At 42.0% G+C, this 23,109-nt stretch overlaps 1 protein-coding gene across 5 annotated transcripts in view; it reads right to left on the bottom strand.

Annotated features, from left to right (window-relative positions):
- LOC139564790 (eukaryotic translation initiation factor 4B-like) overlaps nucleotides 1–23,109 on the bottom strand; it is a 43,934-nt gene that overhangs the window by 5,416 nt on the left and 15,409 nt on the right. For 2 of the 5 annotated variants that reach the window (XM_071384612.1, XM_071384648.1), the window contains exons 5-12: nucleotides 20,590–20,644; nucleotides 20,128–20,280; nucleotides 18,976–19,101; nucleotides 13,048–13,233; nucleotides 12,574–12,823; nucleotides 8,943–9,034; nucleotides 4,037–4,289; nucleotides 3,804–3,838 (exon numbers count right to left, since the gene is read on the bottom strand). In XM_071384612.1, coding sequence (XP_071240713.1) covers nucleotides 3,804–3,838; nucleotides 4,037–4,289; nucleotides 8,943–9,034; nucleotides 12,574–12,823; nucleotides 13,048–13,233; nucleotides 18,976–19,101; nucleotides 20,128–20,280; nucleotides 20,590–20,644 — 1,150 coding nt within the window. The remainder of the gene's footprint in view (nucleotides 1–3,803; nucleotides 3,839–4,036; nucleotides 4,290–8,942; nucleotides 9,035–12,573; nucleotides 12,824–13,047; nucleotides 13,234–18,975; nucleotides 19,102–20,127; nucleotides 20,281–20,589; nucleotides 20,645–23,109) is intronic. The other 3 variants (XM_071384622.1, XM_071384630.1, XM_071384640.1) reach the window with 3 other exon arrangements.

Below are 23,109 nucleotides of genomic sequence, written 5' to 3'. Positions count from 1 at the left end.
CAACTACACCAGCCCAATACTTCCACAAGCGGCTTCTTCACCTGAGGGATCGTCTGAGGGGAGGGATTTTGATTTGAAATATTAGGTTCCCCATTAGCCCGACGCCAATGGTCACAGCTAGTCTTACTGGGGTCTGAAGGGAACGTTGCTGAGGAGTATTTCTGTCTGTAACAAAGCCCTTTTGTGGCTGGGGCTGGCTCCCTAGTAGGTGACTTAAGTGGGTGGGCCTCTGCCCCTACCCAGTCATATGTTCCTTAAATGAACTGTAACTCGGTGCAATTGTTACATGGTGCGTTTATATTTTTTGTTCAGTATATTTTAGAATTGGAACGTGATCAGGGCTCGACATTAACGCTTGTCCCGGACAAGCGTTAAAAATATTATTGCTTGACAAGAAGAATATAGTTTGGCCAGGCGGCCAGCTCTAGGAAGTCTGGATGGTTCCAAACTTCTTTGGAAGTTTGTCTGAGCTCTACGGACAATTCCCTTGACCTTATAGCTTGGTTTTTGCTCTGACAGGCAATGTCAAAAACCTTATATAGACAGGTGTGTGCCTTTCCAAATCATGTCCAATCAATTGAAATGACCACAGGCGGACTCCCATCAAGTTGTAGAAAAATCTCAAGGATGATCAATGGAAACAGGATGCATCTGAGCTCAATTTGGAGTCTCATAGCAAAGGTTCTGAATACTTATGTAAATAAGGTGTTATCTATTTTTAATACATTTGCAAAAATGTTTACACCGGTTTTCGCTTCATCATTATTGGGTGTTGTGTAGATGGAGGAAAAACATTTATTCAATCCATTTTAGAATAAGACTGATGTAACAAAATGTAGAAAAAGTGAAGGGGTCTGAATACTTTCCGAATGAACTGTATAACGCACATTTCTATGAGAATCTTGTTGGATCACCCAAAAAGTTACATATTCCAGCTTTAATTGTTTAAAACCTGGAGGTTTATTTAATTTTTATGAAGCATGTCTTAGCTTGGTTCAATCAAAGTAGCCTAGCCTAGGCAAAATACAACCATAGAAATATTGATGGAATTATTTTATTAACACTTAATATGGCATTGAAACCAGCATTTTTCTCATGTACTATCAGTTTTTAAAAATCAACGTTTGTTATTTGTCCAGCAGCCAAAGGCATAATCCTAAACTGTGTTCGAATAGTCATACTAACCGCGCTAACCATACTATTTGTGATGTGAATTGAGTATATAGTATGCTTATTGGTCATAGTGTGGATATAGTTAGTATGCCATAAGTTCCCGGATGTCGTACAAAATCCCCCAAAATACGAAGTATACATGCAGTGGACACTATTTGTGCTTTTAGGGTTCATAATGCAATTCTTCAGAAAATGGGCGTGGCTTCAAAACGTTTTCAGATTTGAAGAAAATGGCGGAAAATATGCAGCTGATGTCTGACGAGATCGAATACAAATTCATTGCTTTAACTAATTATGACAAATGTTAAGAAAATGTTGAGCAATGTAATAAAGTAATGACTTCTCAAATAAGTTACACGTTATGTTGGCTGACAATTTGTTCGCTACGCTATCCTTACGAACCGCACAGAATTACAGCAGTATGTACCGGTATGTTAGCTAGTTACCTAACGTTAGTTGGCTACTAATACATCGAACTTGCTAGGCAGTATATTAACTAACCCAACATTTATTGACACAGCTAACTGGTATAGTCGTTCTGCGTTTCAATAGATATTGTTAATTTTGTCTATCTACTCCGATTTCAGGGCACTCTCGCGCAGAATAACTGATGAATTTACCAACGCTCAACACCCATTGAATACGGCCGGTGTAAGTAAAAGTTGGCAAGAAAATTGGTATGATTAAATTGTTGCCAGCAGCACAGTTAGTCACCAACGATCTGTATAACATCAACACAGCCTAATCAGCTCTGCTAGGGTGAGTAAAACTGTCAGAGTGAGATGTTCTCTCATTTGTGTCTGGAAGTAGCTAGCCAACGCTAGACAGTTATCTTGAGTGCTTTACTGCCGTTGAATGCTCGGCTCAACCCTACTCCTCTGCAAAAGCGTCCAGTGTGAACACCCCGAGAGTGAATCACTGAATTTACGTACGGACAATCTGACAACGCTCTGGATTTATGAACGTCCAGAGCGCACTCTTGCACTCCAGATTGAATTTACGAACACACCCAAAATCGTAAAATTTTTAGCTAGTCATTTGTTACGCTAACATGCTAGCAAGAGCTTGCATAGCAACATCATCAATTTCCAGTAGACAGGCAAAGCACTAGTACACTCAACTGAAACAATACTGTTCGTTTACAGTATACTAAAATGAACTAATAGCATATACTCATTAAGTATGTAGTATGGGTATTTGAACACAGCTCGTCATAGTCGCAATGCATGCTAGTTGATGCATCTTCAGATCTCCCTTCTAATTTCGAACAGATATTTTCATCTGTCACATGACACCGCTAGGGCATGCGGTGTGCTTTTGAGAAGTGTTTTCCCGCTATTTGCATTTTGGAACATTTGTGCATAGCCTAACGCCATGTGCGTATTGTTGAGCTTGTAATATGAAGAAATAAAACTAACATTTGAAGATAAGTCATCTGTTACGTCAGCCTCATTGCTTTTTAAATGTTTTAATGTGCTCCCAGAACTGTCCCAGAGTTATGAACCATAGACATATTTATAGAGACGCCCTTAATTCCGAGCCGTGGAGGGAATTATTTCATAAAGACAAAAACGATTTGGTTGTACTTATGTTACAATATTTTATAGTCCACCAAGGCTACGTTTTACTTAGGTAGGCCAATTCTGATATTTTTCCCACCAATTGGTCTTCGACTAATCAGATCAGCTCTGAAAAACATCAGATGTTAAAAGATCTGATGTGAATAGTCAAAAGATCAACTGGTGGTAAAAATATCAGAATTGGGCTGCCTGTGTAAACGCAACCCATGAGTGGCAAACCATTGCCTGGCTACCCAGACACTTTACTCTGGCCAAACGCTACACCCATGGACGTTTGTTTCTTCTCCTCAATGAGTCTAGATCTGAGAACATCCACGACCCGTCACCGAATGCGAACACATTCGTGGCCGTCTGATTGGTCCAGTAACCAATGGGTTGGGCCAGAGCACACGTGGGCAAAGCGGCGGTTTGAAAATTCGGCTTTGATACTCTGATTGGTTAGAGCAGATCCAATAGCTGACGCCCCTTGTCAGCGTCACCACAAACAGCATCAACGATGCCAGTCAGACCAAAGTATGTAGCGAACGACAGAGCAGCAGAATAATTGAATGTACGTTGTCAGGCTATGCCAACCATTCTCCAGGAGAGCCTTAGAGGCAGTGTTGTATTTTGAGACAGGCTTGAATATGCAAAGAAGCCAATAGGTAGAGTGTAGCCTACATTTTTGTCTGATTCTGTGTTAAATCTTTTTGTTGTTGAAACAAGTGACTAGGGCCTTTGTCCAATATTTTATTTATTTATTTTTTTTCTTTTTTCTTTTTTTTTTTTTTTACATATAAGAATTCCTACTTGTCTGAAGGACAAGTGATTATAAAAGTTAATGTCAAGTCCTGGTGATGTTGTAAAATATAATTATCCAGCAGTGATTGAATGGTGAGGGGGTGAATAGAACCCAAAAGTGTCTATCACACTCAGAATCTCTTATAGTAGATTCTGAGTGTGGTCCACTCTGGGATTAGATTAGTACAAAGTCTCCATTACTCCTTCTTTAGAAGGAACTACTAACATAACACACAAGCACAAGGTCTTTGCGGTCTCCGAGAGTCTTACCCTTACTAGATCCTCTTTCATTTGCAGAACTCGAGCTGAAAAGAGAGAGATGGGACATTCAGACATTTAACTAACTAGCTTGCAACAAAACTATTCTAAACTATTCTTAGCCACAGTCACTAAAATAGACAGGCTTTTGGTAATGGATGTGACGTCACTATGAGACATAATTGGCCACTTCATTCTCCAGAGATGCTATACAATATAGAAGACGTATAAGAACATGTTCTGACCTCAGTTTGGGAGGTGCCGTGTCACTGGTGGAGATAGGGGCGCATCCCTCGCTGGACCCGGTACTCAACGCAGGCCGCTTGACCCAGGCATTCTCCTTAGGTGGCGGTGCAGGCATCACCTTGAGGGGCTCCTTGGAGGAGAAGGTGGAAGAGTTGGCGGAAGAGGGGCGAGACCCGGGAGAGGGAGGGTCGTCCTCCTTACCACTGAATACTTCGTTCTCCACTGAGCGCTCGCTCTCTCTGCGCCGTGAGGCTGTGGTAAAGATGGGATGCTGTCTTTTTAGTTTGGTGAAGATGAAGAGACATGCAAAGCAAGACCATACCACAGTATGCATATACAGTTGAAGTTCACATACACTTAGGTTGGAGTCATTAAAACTCATTTTTCAACCACTCCACTAATTTCTTGTTAACAAACTAAAGTTTTGGCAAGTCGGTTAGGACATCTACTTTGTGCATGACACAAGTAATTTGTCCAACAATTGTTTACAGACAGATTATTTCACTTATAATTCACTGTATCACAATTCCAGTGGGTCAGAAGTTTGCATACACTGTGCCTTTAAACAGCTTGGAAAATTCCATAAAATGATGTCATGGCTTTAGAAGCTTCTGATAGGCTAATTGACAACATTTGAGTCAATTGGAGGTGTACCTGTGGATGTATTTCAAGGCCTACCTTCAACCTCAGGGCTTCTTTGCTTGACATCATGGGAAAATAAAAGAAAACAGCCAAGACCTCAGAAAACAAATTGTAGACCTCCATTAGTCTGGTTCACCCTTGGGAGCAATTTCCAAACGCCTGAAGGTACCACGTTCATCTGTACAAACAATAGTACACAAGTATAAACACCATGGGACCACGCAGCCGTCATACCGCTCAGGAAGGAGACGCGTTCTGTCTCTTAGAGATGAACGTAATTCGGTGCGAAAAGTGCAAATCAATCCCAAAACAACAGCAAAGGCCATTGTGAAGAACCTAAAAATCTGACAGGCCGCTCAGCAAGAAAGAAGCCACTGCTCCAAAACCTCCATAAAAAAGCTAGACTACGGTTTGCAACTGCACATGGGGACAAAGATCGTACTTTGTCCTCTGGTCTGATGAAACAAAAATAGAACTGTGTGGTCATAATGACCAACATTATGTTTGGAGGAAAAAGGGGGAGGCTTGCAAGCCGAAGAACTCCATTCCAACTGTGAAGCACGGGGGTGGCAGCATCATGTTGTGGGGGTGCTTTGCTGCAGGATGGACTGGTGCACTTCAAAATAGATGGCACCATGAGGAAAATTATGTGGATATATTGAAGCAACATCTCAAGACATCAGTCAGGAAATTAAAGCTTGGTCGCAAATGGGTCTTCCAAATGGACAATGACCCCAAGCATACTTACGAAGTTGTGGCAAAATGGCTTAAGGACAACAAAGTCAAGGTATTGGAGTGGCCATCACAAGGCCCTGACCTCTATCCCATGTGAGCAGAACTCAAAAAGCGTGTGTAAGCAAGGAGGCCTACAAACCTGACTTAGTTACACCAGCTCTGTCAGGAGGAAATGGGCCAAAATTCACCCAACTTATTGTGGGAAGCATGTGGAAGGCTACCCGAAACGTTTGACCCAAGTTAAACAATTTGAAGGCAATGCTACCAAATACTAATTGAGTGTATGTAAACTTCTGACCCACTGGGAATATGATGAAAGAAATAAAAGCTCAAATAAATCATTTTCTCTACAATTATTCTGACATTTCACATTTTTTAAATAAAAGTGGTGATCCTAACTGACCTAAGACAGTGAATCTTTACTAGGATTAAATGTCAGGAATTGTGAAAAACTGAGTTTAAATGTATTTTGCTAAGGTGTATGTAAACTTCCGACTTCCACTGTATATGTGTATACACAGTATGCATATATATGCGTATACACAGTATATATACACACAGTACACACACAAAACCATTCAAAAGTTTGGGTTCACTTAGAAATGTCCTTGTTTTTGAAAGGAAAGCACATTTTTTGTCCATTAAAATAACATCAAATTGATCAGAAATACAGTGTAGACATTGTTATTGTAGCTGGAAAAGGCAGATTTTTTTATGGAATATCAACATCGGCGTACAGAGGCCCATTATCAGCAAACTTCACTCCTGTGTTCCAATGGCACGTTAACTTGTTATGGCTGCAGGGAAAGTATTGAGTAGCCAGAAAAAAGGTGCCCATTTCAAACGGCCTCGTACTCAATTCTTGCTCGTACAATATGCATATTATTATTACTATTGGATAGAAAACAAGCTCTAGTTTCTAAAACCGTTTGAATTTTTTCTCTGAGTGGAACAGAAGTCATTTGGCAGCACTTTCCCTGACGAGGAAGTAGAATGTCAGAACTCTATGCTCTCTTCAACGGTCTGCCTATACATGGTCATGTTACGTAGGACCCGAAATACACCACATACGCCTTCCTCTGGGTGTCAAGAGGATGTGAGAGAAGGAATTTTGTGTTCATCTTGTTCTGAGGTGGAATAAAAGCTATTTCTTTGACGTGACCGACCACTTCCGGAAGTCTGAAGCGCGCGACTTGGGAGTGACATTGCGTTCTGTTTTGCTGCCGTTTCGGACGACAACTATCTCCTGCTCGGATTTGATTTGATAAATGTGACCATATCATCGTAATGTATGTTTTTTCAATATAGTTTAATCAGAATATTTGAATTTTTTCGGGAGTTTTGCCGTGTTCCGTTCTCTGACTTTTTTTTACGTTGGACAGATCCGTGCCAGTCGACCAGTACCCATGCTAAATGAAGAGGGAAAGTTGCCATTCTGAATCCAAACAACGACTCACCTGGACAAAGGACACCTTGATCAACATTCTGATGAAAGATCAGCAAAAGTAAGACCCAATTTTTAATGTTATTTCATATATCTGTCGTGCATGTCAACTGGTCGTGGGCGCCCAAGTGTGTCTGGCTATTGTGGCTATGCTAATATAGCGCTACATTTTGTTTTCGCTGTAAAACATTTAATAAATCGGAAATATTGTCTGGAATCACAAGAATCCTGTCTTTCAATTGCTGCACAGTATGTATTTCTCAGAAATGTTTTATGATGAGTAATTAGGTATTTGACGTTGGTGTCTGTAAATGTTATGGCTGCTTTCGGTGCAATTTCTGATTGTAGCTGAAATGTAATTTATGATTTATACCATAAATATGCACATTTTTCAAAAAAAACATATGCTATACAATAAATATGTTATCAGACTGTCATCTTATGAAGTTGTTTCTTGGTTAGTGGCTATATATATCTTTATTTGGTCGAATTTGTGATAGCTAGTGATGGAGTAAAAAACTGATGGAGTAAAAAAAATGGTGTCTTTGCTAACGTGGTTAGCTAATAGATTTACATATTTTGTCTTCCCTGTAAAACATTTTAAAAATCGGACATGTTGGCTTGATTCACAAGATGTGTACCTTTCATATGCTGTATTGGACTTGTTAATGTGTGAAAGTTAAATATTTTAAAAAAAAAATAGATTTTGAATTTCGCGCCCTGCACTTGAGCTGGATGTTGTCATAGGTGTACCGGTGTCGGGCTGCAGCCATAACAGGTTATGTTAGCTAATCCAAGTTTATAATTTTAAAAGGCTAATTGATCATTACAAAGCCCTTTTGCAATTATGTTAGCACAGCTGAAAAAACTGTTGTAATAAAGCAATAAAACTGGCCTTAGACTAGTTGAGTATCTGGAGCATCAGCATTTGTGGGTTCGATTACAGGCTCAAAATGGCCAGAAACAAAGACTTTTCTTAAGAACTTAAGATCTCGTACAACGCTGTGTACTACTCCCTTCACAGCGCAAACTGGCTCTTATTCAGACATTTGGAACACAAATCATAACATTTAAAACTATATAAATATAATATATACAAAAATATCAAAAAGTAGTAACAAAGCCAAATAGAAACAAATTGTATATAAATACAAATAAATTGAATCAAATTACAATATTACCCTATTGCTAACACACAAATAAAACTAAATTGCACAAATCCTATATCACACAAATAGAACACACGTATAAAGAAGATAACCTGATTATTACACTATTGCACTTCAAACAAGAAACACAAACTAAATTGCACAACTAATTGCATTAGTACTATACAAAGTTAGAGGTGCACTATTTGATAGATTCCCCCGCTCCCCCTACCTCAGGCTTCCAGTGGGGAGAGCTGAGGTCAACCTACCCCACCGCCTCCCCATCTCGTACTTCTGAGTGGGAGACCTTCCCAGGCAGTAGCCTGCCTAGCTCACAAACTAGAATCAGGGCGCCCACTCCGACAAGGTTAATTGACCCACGCCTAACTGATAAAACCGCAGTTTTGATTTGTAAAATTCAAATAGAGTAATCTTGCCTTTTGATTTAGTCACATCAGCCCAACCCTACTTGCCACGATACTAATGAGCATTGCGATACTATAGCTCAGTATTTGAATTATTCAAGGCTGTCAATCATGTCATACCCCAATGTATCACAGGAGGCTGGTGGCACCTTAGTTGGGGAGGACAGGCTCGTGGTAATGGCTGGAGCGGAATAAGACTAATGGTATTAAATATATGGTTTCCATGTGTTTGGTGCCATTCCATTTGCGCCATTATTATGAGCCGTCCACCCCTCAGCAACCTCCACTTGACAGTATATACTATAGATATGCATTTCCTGAAATACTACTGAAAAAGAGTGGCTGTTGTAAGGGACCACTAGTCTGAAAACAAATATATACAGTGACAATACATTGAATATTGTGGTTTAAACTTAAACCTAATCATGTAAGAGTGCTTACACCACAAGTGAAGAGACTACAAAGAGAACCGCATTGAACTCCGAAGAAGCAAAATAAGGTTGACCCTCACCTCTCCCTCCAGAGGTACTTCCTGGATGTGATGACTCACTTCCTGTGCGGGAACGCTCAGAAGGTGGCTCCTCATTCCTCCAGCTTGGGTCCCTGAGGACAGAGAAAGGTTTTGAGTAAATACTTTAAGACGATATGAATAATATCAATTACATGCTGACTAGACCAGGCACGTCCGTGTGAGCATGTTGATTTTGTCGATCCACACCAGACGCTATCTGGAGACGCATGTTGAAATATCAAAACCAACTCTAAACCAACTATATTAATTTGGGGACAGGTCTAAAACACATGAAACATTCATGGACATTTAACTAACTAGCTTGCTGTTGCTAGCTAATTTGTCCTGGGATATAAACATTGGGTTGTTATTTTACCTGAAATGGACAAGGTCCTTTTTTTCTGGATCTTTGAAAAATTGACCCATTTTGAGTCACACAAAATCGTGTGTTCTCTATTCCAACAACTAATTCACAGATAAGGGGAAACCTAGTTTGTTTTAAGTAATCTCTCCTACAGTTTAGTTGTCTTCTGACTTTATATGGCGTTTGGCAACCAACTTTAAGGTGCATTACCGGCACCAACTGGACGTTAATCTTTCAATCACCCAAGTGGGTATATGCTCCTAAAAACCAATGAGGAGATGGGAGAGGTGGGACTTGCATCACATCAAGCATCAAAAATAGAACCAAGTTCTATTTTAGCGCCAGGCTATGCAGACAGTTGTTGATGCGCACAAGAAGTTTGGATGAAATGATTGACATAATAATGTATTTGTACATTTATTTTGCAATGCTCACGCAATGCAGCTGGTGTGGTCAGCATGTAGGTTCTAGGAATGACCCACACAAACATACACAGTACCAGTCAAAAGTTGACACCAACTCATTCCAGGGTTTTCTTTATTTTTACTACTTTCTTCATTGTAGAATAATAGTGAAAACATCAAAACTATGAAATAACACATACGGAATCATGTAGTAACCAAAAACGTGTTAAACAAATATATATTTGAGATTCTTCAAAGTAGCCACCCTTTGCCTTGACAGCTATGCACAATCTTGGCATTCTCTCAACCAGCTTCAAGAGGTAGCCACCTGGAATGCATTTCAATTAACACGTGTGCCTGCCTAAAAGTTAATTTGTGGAATTTCTTTCCTTCTTAATGCGTTTGAGCCAATCAGTTGTGTTGTGACAAGGTAGGGGTGGTATACAGAAGATAGCCCTATTTGGTAAAAGACCATGTCCATTTTATGGCAAGAACAGCTCAAATAAGCAAAGAGAAATGACAGTCCATCATTACTTTAAGACATGAAGGTCAGTCAATGCGAAACATTTCAATTACTTTGAAAGTTCCTTCAAGTGCAGTCGCAAAAACCATCAAGCGCTATGATGAAACTGGCTCTCATGAGGACCGCCACAGAAAAGGAAGACCCAGAGTTACCTCTGCTGCAGATGATAAGTTCATTAGAGTTAACTGCAGATTGCAGCCCAAATAAATGCTTCACAGAGTTCAAGTAACAGACATCAACATTAACTGTTCAGAGGAGACTGCAGCAATTCGACCATGAAGGCCTGATTCATGCAAAGAAACCACTACTAAAGGACACCAATAAGAAGAAGACACTTGCTTGGGCCAAGAAACATGAGCAATGGCCATTAGACCGACGGAAATCTGGTCGACGGAAATTTGGTCTGATGAGTATGTAAATGGATGATCTCTGCATGTGTGGTTCCCGCCGTGAAGCATTGAGGTGTGATGGTGCTTTGCTGGTGACACTGTCAGTGATTTATTTTGAATTCAAGGCACACTTAACCAGCACGGCTACCACAGCATTCTGCAGCGATATGCCATCCCATCTGGTTTGCTCTTACATAAATATATTTTGATTTGTTTAACACTTTTTGGGTTACTACATGATTCCATATGTGTTATTTCATAGTGTTGATGTCTTCACTATTATTCTACAATGTAGAACCCTTGAATAAGTAGGTGCCCAAACTTGAAAATAAACGTCCATTTTTCAGGACCCTGTCTTTCAAAGATAACTTCACAGATCTTTATTGTAAAGAGTTTAAACACTGTTTCCCATGCTTTTTCAATGAACCATAAACAATTAATGAACATGCACCTGTGAAACGGTCGTTAAGACACTAACAGCTTACAGACGGTAGGCAATTAAGGTCACAGTTATGAAAACTTAGGACACTAAAGAGGCCTTTCTACTGACTCTGAAAAACACAGAAAGACGCCCAGGGTCCCTGCTCATCTGTGTGAACGTGCCTTAGGCATGCTGCAAGGAGGCATGAGTACTGCAGATGTGGCCAGGGCAATAAATTGCAATGTCCGTACTGTGAAACGCCTAAGACGGCGCTACAGGGAGACAGTCCTCGCAGTGGCAGACCACGTGTAACACCTACACAGGATCGGTACATCCGAACATCACTCCTGCGGGACAGGTACAGGATGGCAACAACTACCCGAATTACACCAGGAACGCACAATCCCTCCATCAGAGCTCAGACTGTCCGCAATAGGCTGAGAGAGGCTGGACTGAGGGCTTGTAGGCCTGTTGTAAGGCAGGTCCTCACCAGACATCACTGGCAACAACGCCGCCTACGGGAACAAACCCACCGTCGCTGGACCAGACAGGACTGGCAAAAAGTGCTCTTCACTGACGAGTCGCGGTTTCGTCTCACCAGGGGCGATGGTCGGATTTGCGTTTATCGTCAAAGGAATTAGCGTTACACAGAAGCCTGTACTCTGGAGCGGGATCGATTTGGAGGTGGAGGGTCCGTCATGGTCTGGGGCGGTGTGTCAGCATCATCAGACTGAGCCCGTTGTCATTGCAGGCGATCTCAACGCTGTGCGTTACAGGGAAGACATCCTCCTCCCTCATGTGGTACCCTTCCTGCAGGCTCATCCTGACATGACCCTCCAGCATGACAATGCCACCAGCCATACTGCTCGTTCTGTGCGTGATTTCCTGCAAGACAGGAATGTCAGTGTTCTGCTATAGCCAGCTAAGAACCCGGATCTCAATCCCATTGAGCACGTCTGGGACCTGTTGGATCGGAGGGTGAGGGCTAGGGCCATTCCCCCCAGAAATGTCCGGGATCTTGCATGTGCCTTGGTGGAAGAGTGGGGTGACATCTCACAGCAAGAACGGGCAAATCTGGTGCAGTCCATGAGGAGGAGATGCACTGCAGTACTTAATGCAGCTGGTAGCCACACCAGATACTGACGGTTACTTTTGATTTTGACCCCCCTTTGTTCAGGGACACATTATTCCATTTCTGTTAGTCACATGTCTGTAGAACGTTTCTTTTTTTGCGGAGTTTATAAACACACACACACACACACACTTCAGGGAAAGGCTGTTTCCAGAGGGCCCATGGCCAAATTACCAATAAACAGCTGCTGTAGCTTTTACAAAATGTGTAATAATTTAGAGCTGAAAACATTCGATACGGGCACATAATCTGAGTTTTAATGCCAATTGCCATGCTGTTTATGTTGCACCAGGTTGCCCTTGCATAGTGTTTTGCTTACCATAAAATCACTCAAGAATTCTGCTAGACTCACGCTCAATTCAGCTCTGCCGCTTCCTGCTATACCCACAACCCCTCACCTGTCTCTGTCGCGAGGTTTCCTATCGAAGCCCTTGGACTTGTCCTCTTCCAGCTGCCTCTGGAGCTTCTCCTCCACCTCCCGCTCCTTAGCCGCTGTGTCCACGGGCTTGGCCGCTCCGAAGATGGAGGCTCGACCAGAGCTGCGGGCGGCTGCCGGAGCAGCTGGGGGAGCCCCACCGCTGCCGGCCTGCTGCTCCTCGGCCATGCCGCGCGGCTTCAGGACCAACTTGGGCCTCTCGGTTGGACCACCTGGTTGTTGGGGATGGGGAGATACATGGGTTACATTGTCTATATTTAACCATTATTTGTGATGTAATATAACACTGCTAATTATTTAAAGGGGATCTAGGCAGGGGACCTGAGGGAAGGGTGGTGTCAGTGGGGGTAGCAGGATGGACATGGTTATAGGGTTGAATAACAGAATAATAAACTGTAATAAAGAAAATATTGAGCGTAATTTGAGGGTAGCTTACCCTCACCTCTCTCCTCACGCCCTTCGTCCTGCCTCTCGTACCGGCCCTCCCGGTCTCCGCCATAGCGATCCCGGGCCCCATAGCGGCTACCACCACCTCCGCCACTCTGAAAGTCATCGTCACGGCGGTACCCACTGCCGAAGGCACGTCGCCCGCCGTCATCCCTATCCCTGCGAGAGCCAAAGGCTGCGGTAGAGGGAGTACAAGCGCCAAGACTTAGACAGTGTTATTGATAAAGCGACTAACTGAAATATGAGGGCGACACAGGGAAGCACATATTCTGTTTAGTTATGGGGTTATATACAGACGGTACAGTCAAAAGTTTGGACACTTACTCATTCTAGGGTTTCTTAATTTTTACTATTTTTTAAGAAAGAAATTCCAGAAATGTACTTTTAACAAGGCACACCTGTTAATTGTAATGCATTCCTGGTGACTAACACATGAAGCTGGTTGAGAGAATGCCAAGATTGTGCATAGCTGTCATCAAGAATCTCAAATATAAAATCATTTTTGGTTACTACATGATTCCATGTCTGTTATTTCATAGTTTTGATGTCTTCACTTTTATTCTACAATGCAGAAAATAAAAATATAGAAAAACCCTGGAATGAGTAGGTGTGTCCCAACTTTTGACTGGTACTGTATATCTCATGAAGGCACACAAATACACACGTGATGGCTGCTTAAAAAGCTGTTCACATGGCCTCCCGGGTGGCGCAGTGGTCTAGGGCACTGCATCGCAGTGCTAGCTGCGCCACCAGAGTCTCTGGGTTCGCGCCCAGGCTCTGTCGCAACCGGCCGCGACCGGGAGGTCCGTGGGGCGACGCACAATTGGGCTAGCGTCGTCCGGGTTAGGGAGGGTTTGGCCGGTAGGGATATCCTTGTCTCATCGCGCTCCAGCAACTCCTGTGGCGGGCCGGGCGCAGTGCGCGCTAACCAAGGGGGCCAGGTGCACAGTGTTTCCTCCGACACATTGGTGCGGCTGACTTCCGGGTTGGAGGCGCGCTGTGTTAAGAAGCAGTGCTGCTTGGTTGGGTTGTGCTTCGGAGGACGCATGGCTTTCGACCTTCGTCTCTCCCGAGCCCGTACGGGAGTTGTAGCGATGAGACAAGATAGTAATTACTAGCGATTGGATACCACGAAAAGTTCGGGAGAAAAGGCGATAAAATTAAAAAAAAAAAATAATAATAATAAAAATGTTTTAAAGCTGTTCACAGAACCAAAAACAATGGAGCTATTTAAGAAACTGCTTGATTTTAGCACAAGCAACCACAGTCAGATTAATGCAGATTACTGCAGGATCTAAAAACTCTTCCAAAAAAGGACTTGACTAATGCCAAGCACTCACAGTGCAAGTTTGGGGAATGATACTGGCACAATTCACATGTTGTACCATTTTTCATTATCTTTAGGTCGAAAAACTGGAGCTCATGAATCGCACATTGTGGCAGGGTCAACGACATCTGATTTACCGCAAAAAGACCAAAAGACTAGCAAGTCAGAATTCTGACAAAGCGTTGCACTTCAAATCAAATGTTATTTGTCACGTGCCAATTGTCACATTTACAACATGTGTAAACCTTACCGTGAAATGCTTACTTACAAGCCCTTAACCAATAACGCAGTTAAGAAAAATAAGAGTATTTACAAAAAAAACTAAAGTTTCAAAAAAAATTAGTAACAATAAAGAGGCTATATACAGGGCACACCAGTACCGTGCGGGAGTACAGGTTTGTCTAGGTAATTTACATAATTCATATGTAAATGTAGGTAGGGGTAAAGTGACTATGCATAGATAATAAACAGCGAGTAGCAGTAGCGTATAAAATGCGAATAGTCCAGGTAGCCATTCGATTAGCTGTTCAGCAGTATTATGGCTTGGGGGTTTAAGAAGCCTTTTGGAGCTAGACTTGGTGCTCCGGGAACTGCTTGCCGTGCGGTAGTAGAGAGAACAGTCTACGATTAGGGTGTTGGAGTCCTTGGAAAATTTTAGGGCCTTCCTCTGACACCACCTGGTATAGAGGTCCTGGATGGCAGGAAGCTTGGCCCAGTGATGTACTGGGCTGTACGCACTACCCTCTTTTGCACCTCGTGGAGTTTGGGAAAGTCTGATTTAACCCTTACCTTAACAATTGGGAGTTAGCTGGCTAACTAGTAATTAGCAGCTAATACGATCCATTTTAGGCACAACTTTTCCAGAATATTCATGACAAACAAGCTGTTTGCAGACAGTAACACACACAAACTAATAGACGACAAACGGAGTAAGTAGCAAACTATAAAAACTGACATTACACACGCCGGAGTGGCGTATCACATTTAACAAACCAAAACAGTGAAATAGCATTATAGAAGGTAAAGTAAAAAACAAAACCGGTCCTTGCATAGATACCGATACATACAGGGTTCATATAGATTGACTTTTAATGAAGTTTCCATGACCAACAATTGGCAGCGTCTATGTACGTATAAAAAAAGTAAGTGCAATGTGGTATCGACACTGGGAGGCTGCTCTCTGATCACATGTACCATCTCCTGTTTCTTGTTGAGCAAGGCACTTAACCCCGCCCCCCAAAGTAAAATACCTGTTAGGCAACTGTATAAAACATGTGGTACAACTTATGTCATGCAATAAAATGCAAATGAATTACTTAAAAATCATACAATGTGATTTTCTGGATTTTTGTTTTAGATTCCGTCTCTCACAGTTGAAGTGTACCTATGATACAAATTACAGACCTCTACATGCTTTGTAAGTAGGAAAACATGCAGAATCGGCAGTGTATCCAATACTTGTTCTCCCCACTGTATATATATATCTTTGCTACCTTAAATGTTTACACTTTGCAGGCTGACTAGCATCTATTGTTGCAATGTCCCATACATTGGATGCCCAAATCAAATGGAAGTATCAAGAAAAAATTTAAGGCACATAATCCAAGACAAGACTAGATGTAATCTTTTTTCCTAATGTTCACGAATCACTAATTATTATTTTGATTCACATGATTCGATTCACAGCGATTGAATCGAATCCCAACTAATACAATGGCAAAGTGAATTGTCTCGTCAAGAAGAACCATTTAAATGAATCAGATGAATCGTTCATAAAAGTTATATCAACTTTGTATGGCCTTATTCGTTAGTGTCAGTGGAACGTTTTTGGGGACATGACGAAAACATTAATACATGCAAATAATATCTAAACAGGGTACAAAATCGGTTTTGAATTGGCTACCTAGTTAATCTGTTCTCTATTTAAGTGATAATGCCCAAGAAGCCGGTGTCTGGAGAATATATTGGTACGGCTGTTCGGCCCACGACTTCGTCTCGGGCCGGTGTTGTGCCGAAAATCTCCCCCCTGACAGAATTACTTTAAGCACCTTATGTGAACCTTGTCATGAAGTAGAACGGCAGGAGGCAGCGGGAGAAAGCCAGCATGCATAAAAACTGAAGTCATATTCACATCAAATGGAGAGGGGGAAAAAATTAAATAATAATTGCCTTTTGAAATAATTAAGTCTGATATAAAAAATGTGAAAGGCTTCGGCCAAATGGGCCAGGTTACCCGACATTGAGAGAAATAAATTAAATCTGACTAGACATTTTGCACTTTACTGCGTGGTGCCAGTCAAGTTGAAATAGGCTATACATCGTATGTCACATCATGATGTTGTCACCATCGACAATGGCTGTCAATTATCTTCGATATATCATAATAATCGCCCAACCCTACTTGATATTCATAATCATACAGGAGGCATTAGGGACCTGGATAACAAAGTAAATACAGCAGACTAGATCAGTGGTTCCCAAACTTTTTTATAATCCCGTACCCCTTCAAACATTCAACCTCCAGCTGCGTACCACCCTCTAGCACCAGGGTCAGCGCACACTCAAATGTTGTTCTTTGCCATCATCGTAAGCCTGCCACACACACGCTATACGATACATGTATTAAACATAAGAATGAGTATGAGTTCGTGTCACAACCCAGCTCGTGGGAAGTGACAAAGAGCTCTTATAGGAGCCAATAATATAATAATCAAAAATGTTGCTCATTATTTAGCCATTTTACATATAAAACCTTTTTTGTTCATCAAATTGTGAATAACTCACCACAGGTAAATGAGAAGGGTGTGCTTGAAAGGATGCACATAACTCTGCAATGTTGGGTTGTATTGGAGAGTCTCAGTCATAAATAATTTTCCACACACAGTCTGTGCCTATATTTCGTTTTCATGCTAGTGTGGGCCGAGAATCCACTCTCACATAGGTACGTGGTCGCAAAGGGAATCAGTGTCTTAACAGCACGATTTGCCAAGGAAAGAAACTGATCGCAGCCCTATTCAGAAATATTTGGCTTCTGATTAAATGACATTTTCACTAAACCGATTGTTGCAATTTCAATGAGGCACTCTTGTTCAGATATCAGTAAGTGGACTGGAGGCAGGGCATGAAAAGGATAATGAATCCAGTTGTTTGTGTAGTCCATTTTGGGAAAGTACCTGCGTAATTGCGCAACGATGGAAAGACCTGTGTGTTGTCCTTGTTAATGCAGAAAGAACAGAGCTCCAACTTCTTAAATCATAGCCTCGATTTTGTCCCGCACATTGAATATAGTTGCGGAGAGTCCCTGTAATCCTACATTCAGACGATTCAGGTGAGAAAAAACATCACCCAGATAGGCCAGTCGAGTGAGAAACTAGTCAGTCATCATGCAAGCGGTTAGACAAGTAAAAATGACAGCCAGTAAAGAAAACTTTAAGCTCATCTCTCAATTTAAAAAAAGTGTCAATACTTTGCCCCTTGATAACCAGCGCACTTCTGTATGTTGTAAAAGCATTACATGGTCGCTGCCCATATCATTGCATAATGCAGAAAATCCACGAGAGTTCAGGGGCCTTGCTTTAACAAAGTTAACCATTTTCATTGTAGTGTCCAAAACATCTTCCAAGCTGTCAGGTATTCCCTTGGCAGCAAAAGCCTCTCAGTGGATGCTGCAGTGTACCCAACTGGTGTCGGGACCAACTGCTTGCACGCGCTTTACCACTCCACTATGTCTCCCTGTCATGGCTTTTGCACCATCAGTACAGATACCAACACATCTTGACCACCAAAGTCCATTTGATGTCACAAAGCTGTCCAGTACTTTAAAAAAATCCTCTCCTGTTGTCCTGGTTTCCAGAAGAGGATGTCTTCCTTAATTGACCCCCCCATAAACGTAACGGACATATACCAGGCGCGCCACGTCTGTTGACTGTAACGCATTATAAGCTGTAACGCATATAATTTACTGTCATGTATGCGAAGCAGTAATTGTTTCAAAACAATTACTGTTGTTTGATGAAGACATTGTCTGTATAGTTTTTTTTTGCCTTCCCCCTTCATGGATGAATAAAGTTCTCCACAATAGTATGGGGCTTGCCTGTTCTAGCCACTCGGTAGCTCACCATATAAGACGCTTCTAGCCCCTTCTTATTAAATGGTATCTGTTGCTTTTATACATGTCTTACTACTCTAAAGTAATATTAACTCTCGCTCAAACTTCCGTGGCTTATTTTTCAAATTGGGATGTTTCGTTTCTAAATGTCTGCACAAGACTTAAAGTTTCCCGATAGAGTAACGGTTAATGTGATTGGATGTTAATTATTTGACCAGGCTACCTGTATTTGACATTGTGTTGTTATTTTGCTCAACACTAGATGGTTTAATTGTATTTTTGGCAGTGAAACGAGGCTACTCAGGTGAGAGAGAAAAACCTAACCAAATGTTGGAAAATATAAATGTGAAGACATTTTATTTTTTGAAAGGCGAATCACATTTTTATATGGCATACCCCCGACAGCATTGCACGTACCCCCAGTTTGGGAATACCTGGTCTAGTTTGATGACGATACATTAAGTTTTGAGCAATGGTTTCACCTCCGTTCTCACCTCCCCGGTCGTCATAGCGGTCTCTGCCGCCAAAGCCGCGGTCCCGGTCGCCGCCGAAGCCGCGGTCGTTGTCCCTTCGCAGCCCGTCACGGTCTCCGTAGCGGTCGCGTGACCCTGAGAGGGAACGAAAGCGTTAATGGGACTATGAAAGGGATGCAAATCAAGTAACACAAATGCAAATCAAATCAAGTCTCTTGAGATCCAAGAAATATTAAGAAAAAATGCCAAAAGGATGCAGTTCTTTTCACACAGTGCAAGATAAGAACTGGAACTATGTGGATGGCATAAAACATACCCATGCGTGCTTGACATTTTAGATAAATAGTGTAGCATGACGCTTTGAGACAACGGTGACTCACCACCTGGATTTGGTCTTATGTAGCAAAATTTGAAATCGTTTTTTTTTTTTACATTGGGAAAAAGTAGAGACTAAAAGCTACAAAATGGTATATCATACAGTGCATTGTAGAAAATGGGAAAGTCATTCTGCTTTGAAAGTTGATAAACTTGTAAACTCACTTTTGAGAAAATTGCCTTTGAATGTTTTGGTATCTACACCCATTTAGCATCGTTCACACCCTCTTAAGCTTTAGCCCCACCCATCCTGTTTCGCTCTCGGAGCGTTCATAGCGTACACTTGACGCTCTGGCCGATGATTTGTTTACCTCTGGATAACATGAAACAGCCTAACCAGCTCTGCTGGCAACAATTTCATTACGCTTTTTTGCTGACACCGGCCATATTCAACGTGTGTTGTACACTTTAGCTTAAGACATGAACCGAGCTAGGTAAACAACGTGTAAGATTACACACGTCACGTTAGCTAACGAGCCAGACAGCTAACGTTAGCTTGTTAAAACAACAATGAACATAGTTGCAAATAAATAATGCCACGTTTGCCCTTAGTTTGAAGATGTAATCCGGAGACAGGTGTTTTCGCCATCTCTTTAGCTATTATACTCTAATTCCACTGATTTCAAAACTTAACCCTCCAGAAAGCGTGCTTACACGCTTGCAAAAGCTAAGCTGTGAGGCTTTGCCCTCACAATTTTAGCAGGCTGCTTTAAAATAAGCTTGCTGAGTGCATTCATATAGTCTATAGATATGTGGCTCTTTTAGCTTAGAGGGAAACACTCTTACCAAAGGCGGATTCCTCTCTCTTTGGGGGTCCATCGTCGGCGTCTGCAGCAGGCCGGGCCCTCCAGTCATCACTGTCTGTCTTGTCGGGGCCTGCCATGTCTCCCATGCGGCCCATCCGGTCTCGTCCACCCATCTGACCATTGTCTCTCCCCTCTGGCCATTCAAGGTTAGGGATCAAATGATAAAAGCCCACACAGTAAATGCTCCCCCCAAGTGCTTTATTCGTACACCACAACAGATGAGGTTTGGGCTACAATGGCCTTCAGCAGTGTTTTTTGGCCGGGCACTGGTAGGGAAATGTGGAATGTGCATCAATTGACCTCCTGACACATACGGTTTGCAAGACACAGATTAAGCCAAGTCCTGGACTGAAAAGCATTTTCAACTGAGAATCTCCTTTGAAAATACTAAATCGGTGCATCATTAATTCAGAAGGAAGGTCATGAGTTGTGTGTAACATACCTTTGTCGTTGGACTGATCTGCAATATCCACCCGGATCCTGCGGTTTCCCAGGTTCTATTATGTCAGAGGCAGGACAAGACAACAAGCTCAGAGACAGTGGCCTAAATGACCAACTAATCTCCTTTCCATAATAGCATGTTCCAGCATGATAAATTGAAAACAATTTACCTGTCACTAACAGTTAAATTCCATATATTTGTCTTGAGCACTCAAAGTAATTTCACTAATGATTAATGGAAAGCTCTATCTACTTTACTAAATCTATAGCACATTGTTTATTTTTAACTACAGTTGAAGTTGGAAGTTTACATACACCTTAGCCAAATACATTTAAACTCAGTTTCACATTTACTGACATTTAATCCTAGTAAAAATTATGTCTTAGGATCACCACTTTATTTTAAGAATGTGAAATGTCAGAATAATTTATTTCAGCTTTTATTTATTTATTCACACTCCCAGTGGGTCAGAAGTTTACATGCACTCAATTAGTATTTGGTAGCATTGCCTTTAAATTGTTTAACTTGGGTCAAACGTCTCGAGTAGCCTTCCACAAGCTTCCCACAATAAGTTGGGTGAATTTTGGCCCATTCCTCCTGACAGAGCTGGTGTAACTGAGTCAGGTTTGTAGGCCTCCTTGCTCACACACGCTTTTTCAGTTCTGCCCACAACTTTTCTATGGGATTGAGGTCAGGGCTTTGTGATGGCCACTCCAATACCATGACTTTGTTGTCCTTAAGCCATTTTGACAACTTTGGAAGTATTCTTGGGGTCATTGTCCACTTGGAAGACCCATTTGCAACCAAGCTTTAACTTCCTGACTGAGGTCTTGAGATGTTGCTTCAATATATCCACATAATTTTCCTGCCTCATGATGCCATCTATTTTGTGAAGTGCACCAGTCCCTCGTGCAAACCCCCACAACAAGATGCTGCACCCCTGTGCTTCACGGCTGGGATGGTGTTCGGCTTGCAAGCCTCCCCTTTTCCTCCAAACATAACGATGGTCATTACGGCCAAACAGTTCTATTTTTGTTTCATCAGACCAGAGGACAAAAAGTACGATCTTTGTCCCCATGTACAGTTGCAAACCGTAGTCTGGCTTGTTTTAAATTGGGGTTTTGGAGCAGTTGCTTCTTTCATGCTATGTCGATATAGGACTTGTTTTACTGTGGATATAGATACTTTTGTACCCGTTTCCTCCAGCATCTTCACAAGGTCCTTTGCTGTTGTTCTGGGATTGATTTGCACTTTTCGAACAGTCAACTTAGTGTATGCAAACTTCTGACCCACTGGAATTGTGATACAGTGAATTATAAGTAGAGGTCGACCGATTAATCGGAATGGACGATTAATTAGGGCCGATTTCAGGTTTTCATAACAATTGGAAATCGGTATATTTGGACACCGATTTGGCCGATTATTTTTTTTATACACACCTTTATTTAACTAGGCAAGTCAGTTAAAAACACATTCTTATTTTCAATGACGGCCTAGGAACGGTGGGTTAACTGCCTTGTTCAGAGGCAGAATGACAGATTTTTATTTTGTCAGCTCGGGGATTCGTTTTTGCAAACTTCCGGTTACTAGTCCAACGCTCTAACCACTTGCCTTACATTGCACTCCACGAGGAGCCTGCGTGGCAGGCTGACTACCTGTTACGTGAGGGCAGCAAGAAGCCAAGATAAGTTGCTAGCTAGCATTAAACTTATAAAAAACAATCAATCTTCACATAATCACTAGTTAACTACACATGGTTGATGATATTTACTAGTTTATCTAGCGTGTCCTGCGCTGCATATAATCGATGAGGTGCCTGTTAATTTCTCATCGAATCACAGCCTACTTCGCCAAACAGGTGATGATTTAGCACTGCATTGCACCAAACATTACCATATACATCAATGCCTTTCTTTAAAATCAATATACACTGCTCAAAAAAATAAAGGGAACACTTAAACAACACAATGTAACTCCAAGTCAATCACACTTCTATGAAATCAAACTGTCCACTTAGGAAGCAACACTGATTGACAATAAATTTCACATGCTGTTGTGCAAATGGAATAGACAACAGGTGGAAATTATAGGCAATTAGCAAGACACCCCCAATAAAGGAGTGGTTCTGCAGGTGGTGACCACAGACCACTTCTCAGTTCCTATGCTTCCTGGCTGATGTTTTGGTCACTTTTGAATGCTGGCGGTGCTTTCACTCTAGTGGTAGCATGAGACGGAGTCTACAACCCACACAAGTGGCTCAGGTAGTGCAGCTCATCCAGGATGGCACATCAATGCGAGCTGTGGCAAGAAGGTTTGCTGTGTCTGTCAGCGTAGTGTCCAGAGCATGGAGGCGCTACCAGGAGACAGACCAGTAAATCAGGAGACGTGGAGGAGGCCGTAGGAGGGCAACAACCCAGCAGCAGGACCGCTACCTCCGCCTTTGTGCAAGGAGGAGCACTACCAGAGCCCTGCAAAATGACCTCCAGCAGGCCACAAATGTGCATGTGTCTGCTCAAACGG

Source organism: Salvelinus alpinus, chromosome 2, assembly GCF_045679555.1.
Source record: "Salvelinus alpinus chromosome 2, SLU_Salpinus.1, whole genome shotgun sequence".
NCBI classification, from domain to species: Eukaryota; Metazoa; Chordata; class Actinopteri; order Salmoniformes; family Salmonidae; genus Salvelinus; species Salvelinus alpinus.
This window is presented reverse-complemented; position numbering and strand designations above follow the sequence as displayed.